Here is an 8,549-nt window from a genome sequence, read left to right on the forward strand (position 1 = left end):
GCATATGGATCAAAGTTCACCATTTGGCTAGCTCTGTGTAACACTGTGTGGCAAGAAAGTACATTTGGTGTGCGAGTTGCCTCTATCTTTAGATATAAGGTGCAGCGTACAGGACATCTAGATTGACTTGGAATCCCTTATAGTATTTTTCCCCTTAAAAGTCCTGTATGAAACGGCCGTTAACTATAGTAAGTAAAACAGGTATGTTAAGGACATTACTAACCCGATAACGGTGCTCTCGGTGTACACTTCCCAAAAAGCACTCCATGCACAACACACATGTAGGATCAACTGCACAGTCTCTGGAAAAAAAAACAACAGATGCAGAAATAAGGAATGAATATACGGAATCAGGAATCAAAAGTGGTTTTGGCATTTGCAACGAAAGATGGAAAGTGGTAGAGCACTTCCAAGAGAAATGATGAGGAATGGCACGTTGGGGACAGTCCGCAGTACACTGGCTCTCCTCTGGCAGCACAGAGGTTCCTCTAAGGCAATGGGGAGGGGGGATTCTATGGGTGTAACTGATACAGGAGTGTGAACTTCCAATAGGAAAGGGGTTTCAAAGTTCAAGGGACAATTTATGGACAAGAAGCAAAAAAGGTGACACACTGTTCATTTGCATGTCAATACCCAGAATCCCTTGCTGCAGTGGAAGTGATGTATGCTAAAAGATAATGGGGAAAGGCGGGGTAGCCGACCTGTCAGACTTGTGAATGTGCTCACAAGTGATATTTTTATTTGCTGTACAAAGGACAATTTATGAATTTATTGGCTGCACTTCATGAGGGTAGGGTTACAACGTTTTTATTATTATGGTGTTAACTGATATATCGGTGGTAACCCACTTTCATGATAACTATTACTCTGTGACTTATTTCTTCCTTTAAAAAAAGGATCATGTTTCTGCAAAGTTTTTATACTGTACTGCATGATATTTTTAAATAACAGAGCAGGTAGCATATCTGTGACACTGCAGATCCCTATGGCACTGAGGAGGCTATATAATGAACATGAGCTTTTCAACGTGAACCACCAATTATTCTGATGAAGGCGAGTTGCACTGAAACATTGATAATTGTTTTTATACCCTTTTGAAGACCAGTTTATTCCAACGGTTTACTGGCATTTCATCTTAATAAGCATCTTGGAAAGCCAACTGTGGATTGCAAACTATATTCTGGTCACACAAACGTGGATTAAATAACCTTGTTTTCTATTGAAGTTTGGTTAAGCCTAGCTTTGTTATTTCTTGTTTAAGAACATTTTACTTACTGTACAGAAGTGCTCAGGGCTGTGGCTTGTAAATAAAGACATCAGGTGACATGATACGATCCTAAATGTACTGTACACAAGGCAATGGGACTATGGGAATCCTCATCTGATTTAATAGTTATTCGATGGGCCTGCAATGCGCTGCAAAGTAGCTTCAGCAGGGAACTTAAAAAACAGTCGCTCATGTTCAGAGCCGCGAGCGATGACTTTGCTGCAGTATAAAGGAAACTTTACTCGGTGGCCAAAATGCGAGTGAGGGCTAATGTCTCTCTGTGCTTAACTACGTGGGTCCTCTGCAAAGCACGGCCTTCCCTAGCAGCACTGAAGCCCTAATAGAAGTTGTCCACTATGCAAAAGTGATAATGCAGAACCTTATAGCAAATTTGACTGTACACTTCCCAAGTCCAGTATCTCTAACCACCGATAAGAGAACTATTATTACGTGCTGTGAGGTCCCTGAGGAAGGCCGGGGATAGGATGAAACGTCGGCTGATCTGGGTATTTGTATTGTGTTTAATACACTTCTTTGACTTCATGTTTTGGTGTGCTTACGTTATTTCTGGTTTTGTCCATAGAGGATTTATTGGGCCACACAGTTCCAGCACTGTGGCCCATTTACTAAGCGGTGCGATTTCCTAGGACACCCCCCAGCGGCAGAAGACACTTCACAAACTATTCCCAAAATGGGCCATACAGTGTCTTCCAGATCCGGAAGGCGCCTTATGGAATAGCACCGCCAAATACAGTGTGTATATATGTATACACACACACACACACACACACAAATTCTAATGAATGTTTGTGCTTTTATATTCTAATTTTGTGGGAACTTTATATAGGAACATTCAATCAAATTAGAACGCTGTGTAGTTGTAACGTGGACAAGTTTAGGTGCGGATTTGAACTGCTGCTATGAAGAACAAGCACAGTAACAGGATCTTTTGAGAAGCTATTTTGGGGATGCTGCTCATGACTCAATTAGGCCCAGATAAGGTGAGACATACGAGTGACTCAATGTGACAGGAAGTGGTATACAACAGTTGCATCTCACGTCACAGCAAACTGTAAATGAGGTCAAGCTTACGGCTGGGTTTCAATGTGTATTTCCTGTTTGTTAAAAGGGTGTATTTATTGAAAGCGCGCTTTTACGTTCAGTGAGGGCTGTATTAAACCTCCACATCATCTACAACAGGAGTGGTCAACTCCAGTCCTCAAGGGCCACCAACAGGAAAGGTTTTCAGGATATCCCTGCTTCAGCACAGGTGGCTCAATCAGTGGCTCCGTCGAAGGCGGAGCCACCTGTGCTGAAGCAGGGATATCCTGACCTGTTGGCCACTCCTGATCTACAATGTAGAAGTCCCAAAAGATCCCTCTCCTCAGAAACAAATATTTGAGTGTATTTGTCTTCTAGGTGATCCGACATACAGCCCACTGGTGTTTCCTTCATGGTAATCAATAAAACACCTATCCAGGGAGCTTTTTATTTATTTACTGGTATACAGAGGTTATTTTCAAGCAGATGTGTTTAATATCCGACTCTTCATTATACTAGTTGAGTTATTTTTAACTGCTAGAGTTGATTCAAGTAACTAAAAAAAAATAAACAGCACACTTTTCTGCAAGCAACAATTAAGCTACATGACTTTTTTACATCTCATTCCTCCACTTTGTAGGGTTACTCGGCTGACAGCTGCATGTTCGGGTAAATGATAGAGCAGGGCTATGAATAAATACAAGGTCGTAGGATACATCAGCCCAATATCATTTCTCTCTTGTATTTGCTTCATGGTGTATACTGTGGGCCTAAACTATCTATTTTCTTTTCAAGTAGCAGCCCCAGATACCCAGCAATTTTTTACATAAGCATTCAAATAAAACCAGCCCATTACATGGGCTTCAGAATTGAAATAGTCCCCTCTCTTCAACTCCAGTTCTCAAGCCACCGCCCCCCTCGCCTTCCCCCACAACAGGATATCCCTGCTTCAGCACGGGTGGCTCAATTAGTCCCTGCTTCAGCACAGGTGGCTCAATATTCAACTGAGCCATCTGTGCTGAAGCGGAGAAACCTTGACCTGTTGGGGGGGTTTGAGAACTGGTGTTGAGCACCCAGGAGTCCGACAGCAGCCCAAGAGGTAGCAATACTGCAGGAAATTAAAGCTTCTTTTATTTGTTTGTAGCAAACGAGAAAGTAACACCTTATTATTAGATTAGCAGATTAAAGGGTTTCTAACCGTCATACTGTTAAACTTTCTCCGTGTAATAGTTCATGAGGCAGATAGATGGACGCTCCTCCATACGTCACTTCCCAACACCCGTTAGTTCTTCTAAACCCGTCTTTCTCAACGTCTTCCTCACCATAAACCATTTAACTGTTAATAATCCAGTGAAGAACCGCCTTACTTAATTATCTAAGCATATAATATGTTTGAGTTTGGTGCAGTTGTGCTTTCAAGTCTTCGTTTGCTAAGCTAACCATTGGAAAATGACAGAACAACTGCTAGAACTGGTGGGAAAAGGTTACCAAGCGCCACTACTGAAATTCCAACCGGCATTGCCAATTGAAACTGTGCTCACGTTTAGCGGGTCATATTGCCCCCTCCCCAGATAACATTTCCCGGTACAATGCAGAATATCAGTCTCCATTGGGCTTAATGGCAATGCTGGCCCAGTATTAACACCCTATCTCCCAACATAAAGGAGAAAGAAACCTCTGTACCTGCATGAATATGTCGGTTCTCCCACTTTGAAGACTCGGCCGCAGAGATGAGATGGCTTGTTTGCTTGTTCAAGTTTGGGAAACCCTGTGACCGGGTCCTCCCCGCACAGATACCACTCCATAGGTCCCAGGAGCACATGCTGGGCCAACACATCTTCTCTCTCTGGAGACGGGTTTGGGCCCAGGCAATAGATTTTGGGAACATAGTAGGCAAGATCCTGGTATATTTCCTTAGGAAGATCAGTTGCTTGAAGCCATTTCTTTAAAAGAAGGAGGACACCGAATTAATATCTCAACATCATGATGATATAAACGCACTTTCTATGCCAGGATTCCCCGATAAATGTACTAAGCACAGTATGCAGTCAATTTAAACCCATCAGGCGGTTATTTAGTTCTCTTCAATCCTTTAATGATCTATTATAAGACATCATTCTTATTCTAGAAGCTATGAGATCGCGGATTCAGCGATTTCGCCCAAAAAGCCCCACTGCCTTCAATAGGGTTTTCCGTGTGAAATCGACAAAACGGTGAGATCGCAGTTTTCTGAATAATGCCAACTATTTGTTACTATTGTGAAAAGAAAAACTCAAGGCGCTAATGTGTTAACCCTAAATATAATAGTGTAATATGTGTGAATATTTAGCTGCCCACGTGATAATTGGGGTCTCTCACTTCCCCAAAATAAAATTAACAATGGAAAAAGAAATACACTATGGCACATAAATGTCGTACTGATGATATTATGTAACTGATGGTGGCGGCCAAGGAGGGAGCCTAAACTTGGTGAAACGCGTAGGGTGGGATCCCTAAGATTTGTTACTACTGCTTCAATAGAGCACCATATTATAGAACTACAATATTGCATGCAAGATCGTGTTTCGCAGCAGACAAGCATACTAATGTTTATCATCTTTGAAACAAAGTGCATTGCAAGCCCTTCTTGCAGTGATGGGGGTCTTGCAGTGATGGGGGTCATGCAGTGATGGGCACATATTGCAGGATAACATTTTGCTTGTGGCCTTCTCATGGCGACACCTGCTTAGTCCCCTCTGAAAAGGAACCAGTTTAGCACAAGGACCAAGTTCATTTTAGAATTGCTTTCAAGGGGCTAGCCTGGCATGGGATGTAAGTGAACTACTAAGAAGTAGAAAAATGGATATTGCTACCAGTCTTGTCAATCATTGGGTGTAAGATTTTAAAATCCACAATCTCACATTAGTAGTCGCAATGTTTCCATTAAAATGGAATTATCTTTTGGCCCAGGACACCGACTGCTATTTAGCAATTTGTTTATCCTTTCCTCCCCCCCTTCTACCCAGGAACTGCAGGTCCACTGGAATAAATCTCTCATACTCATACCAGCTGGAGATCCCAAGTCCAGGAGAAATGCAATACTAACTAGTGACAAGTGGAATCATTATTCGCCAGTCAAAAGGGGGGGGGGGGAGAGAAATCGCTTAGACATGATTTAATGATTAGCAAGAACTAAAATTGGGCAATATACCAATAATAAGTCAATGACTTTTTTAATATTGTGGTATGGCCATTAGCCAGACGTGGAAGTCATTGATATCTTAGGTAGAGCAAATGGCATGCGGTTTAACACACTGCTTAGGCCCCGCTGCCTCAGACCACGCGCCCGCACTGCAGACAGGCGGTGCGTGGAGAGGCACTTGGGGCTTTTTCCGGTCCAAAGGGACGCAGCGGGTCCCAGCCCTTAGATTGCAAGCGCTTCGGGGCAGGGATTCCCTGTCATGTCTGAAGCACTTATTACCACTGTGTTATAATATTATGCCCAGTGTATTAATGCTGTGAAGCGCTACGTAAATAAGAATATACACCCAGAAAAAGGCAGTCAGCAAAGTAAATGTATGTATGTATGTATGTATGTATGTATGTATGTATGTATGTATGTATGTATGTATGTATGTATGTATGTATGTATGTATGTATGTATGCACATATACACACACTACACACTACACACTACACACTACACACTACACACTACACACTACACACTACACACTACACACTACACACTACACACTACAGGCAGTCCTCGTTTTACAACGCTTCGCTTTACAACGAATGGCTTATCCAACGCTATGCAATGCATACCTATATTCATTTTTACAACTCCAAAACGGCTTTTCCAACGCTCTTACGACGCTTTGCAAAGTTGTTTATGTGTGTATAATATATAATATATTATATTTTTATATTATATATTATGTTATATTATATATATAATACAGTATATGCACTATATAATTTATGTGTGTGCTGCATATCTTATTGTCTGCGTAAAATATTTTGTGTATTTTAGCATTAAAAATGCCTTCAGGAACGGAACCTTTCATATAAGCAGTGTTCCTATGGGAAAACGTGTTTCGCTTTACAACGCCATTTTGGAGTAACACATTGTGTCGAATAACCGAGGACTGCCTGTAATTATATATACATATACACACGAATATATACACACACACACACACACATATATATAGATATATACATACATACATATATGTATGTATGAGTGGTTTGTACTTGCTTTGCTAGTCCCATGCTGTGCTTAAAACCTGTGTGAACGGCGATGCATTGGCTTAAATGGGCTCCATGTGAATGGATATTCCAGGCAAAAGGTGACACATTGTGTGCTCATTTGCATGTCATTTCCCAGAATCCCTTGCTGCAGTGGGAGCACAGTATGCTAGGTGATAATGGTGGAAAGGCAGGGTTGCAGACCTGTCTAAGACATGTGAATGTGCTCACAAGTGCTATTCTTTATTGGCTATATGCCAACGGTGGAGGTTTTCTGTCGCCTTTTTCACCCACCATAACTTAAAAATGTATGATATATATAGGCTTCCTTCGCCAAACTATGATACCACTTGTGACGCACATGAATGGTAATATCCCATTATGAATAAGACCGTGGAGTACATTTTATATACTCAAGCAGCAATTCGGATTGTTTTCAGTCACAAATTCCCATTAAAGTTTATTGGGGTTTTGTTCCGAAAACAGCACAAACGGCCACCTGGCAGATACAGAATTACTTCCCAAATCTTTACGCATGCACACCCACGCAAGCCTAAAAGGTTTGATCCATGTCCTATTTATGATGATGTACAATTATATGGTCTGGCAGCATTCGCTTCACAACACTTCGCAAAACTAAAGAAGTACTTGGGGCCCCGCGAGCTTGTGCTTAGGACAGTTTTTAGTGTCCATAACCCAGGGACTGACACCCTCAATCTCCTTCAGTCTCAAACTGTAGTCTGTCACTTTAGAGACCAGTATTCCCGTCACAAGGGCTAATATTTGCACTTAAATTCTGATGGTAATTGAATTCAGTTCAGTAAACTACTCCTCTCCATTGTATATTGCTGGGCACAAGACTGGTCCAATTAAAGGTAAGAAAATTAGCTGACTGTATTGCACATGCCAATACAAACAAAGTGCATTGATAAGCATGTAAGAAACAAGTATTCTATATTTTATTCAGAATGCGGTGTTGAGATAACATCAGGTGAGTAGCAGATGTTTCCCACAGGAGAAGGTAGAAGGAGAACCTGACCAAATATCAACAGAGGCCTCTAACACAGCTTACACAGACTTGTATTCACCCTCTAGTATCATAATAAAGGCAACAGAACCCCAAAGGTGCAACATACACTTATCAATATATAAACTCTATGTCTACACTACAGGAGGGTTCAGTGCATTACTCTGCAGAGAGAGAGAGAGTGAGTTTGCCTGGGTGTACCGACAGAGAATTGATAATCAAAATAGGGTTGAAATATGCACTCCCAGGTACATATAATGAATAAAAGTTTTGTTCCGATTGATGTGTTATATACATTCTTTTATTCATTCTAAGCACCCGTGAACGCATATTTCAACCTTATTTTGATACATATAGATCAGTACGATGTATATATATACAAACACACACACACACACACACACACACACACACACACACACACACACACACACACACACACACACACACACACACTAAAATCTTACTCGTGAGCACATTCACATGTCTAAGGCTGCGCTTATAGTGCCTTGCGACGGCGCTCCGAATCAAATACATTGACTCCGTCGCAAGCGCTTATAGTAAGGGCGACCCAAAATTTTGAAGCCGGGTCTATTTGATTTTTTTTTAGAGACAGTCACCACATGTGACTGTCTCTAAACCAGAGACTGCGGACCGGCCCCTTTCATGACGTCGCTGGCGACAGTCGCTGAAAATCAAATGATAACTTTCGCTGGTGGTGACAGCATCGGTCACGTCGCCAGCACCAAGCGCGGCCTTAGGCCCGAGCCATAGAGGTGTAGGGAGAGCGGAGGCGCGCTAACGCTGAGGCTCGCCTGCTTCAGTCAGCGCGATTGCACAGACTTGCAGGCGAGACAGCGTGCGCGAAGGGAGCCGGGGGGGAGCTGGTTGGAGGCGGGGCAGTGACGTCGCTGGGCCAATCGCCCGCGACGCACTGACGTCAATGTCACGGCGCCGTGACGTTGACGCTGCTTAAGGCTG

At 42.4% G+C, this 8,549-nt stretch overlaps 1 protein-coding gene across 2 annotated transcripts in view; it reads right to left on the minus strand.

Moving 5' to 3' along the window:
- UBR2 (ubiquitin protein ligase E3 component n-recognin 2) overlaps positions 1 to 8,549 on the minus strand; it is a 95,091-nt gene that overhangs the window by 83,704 nt on the left and 2,838 nt on the right. For both annotated transcript variants that reach the window (XM_075595727.1, XM_075595728.1), the window contains exons 2-3: positions 3,992 to 4,251; positions 224 to 302 (exon numbers count right to left, since the gene is read on the minus strand). In XM_075595727.1, coding sequence (XP_075451842.1) covers positions 224 to 302; positions 3,992 to 4,251 — 339 coding nt within the window. The remainder of the gene's footprint in view (positions 1 to 223; positions 303 to 3,991; positions 4,252 to 8,549) is intronic.

Source organism: Ascaphus truei, chromosome 4 (assembly GCF_040206685.1).
Source record: "Ascaphus truei isolate aAscTru1 chromosome 4, aAscTru1.hap1, whole genome shotgun sequence".
In the NCBI taxonomy this organism is placed as follows: Eukaryota; Metazoa; Chordata; class Amphibia; order Anura; family Ascaphidae; genus Ascaphus; species Ascaphus truei.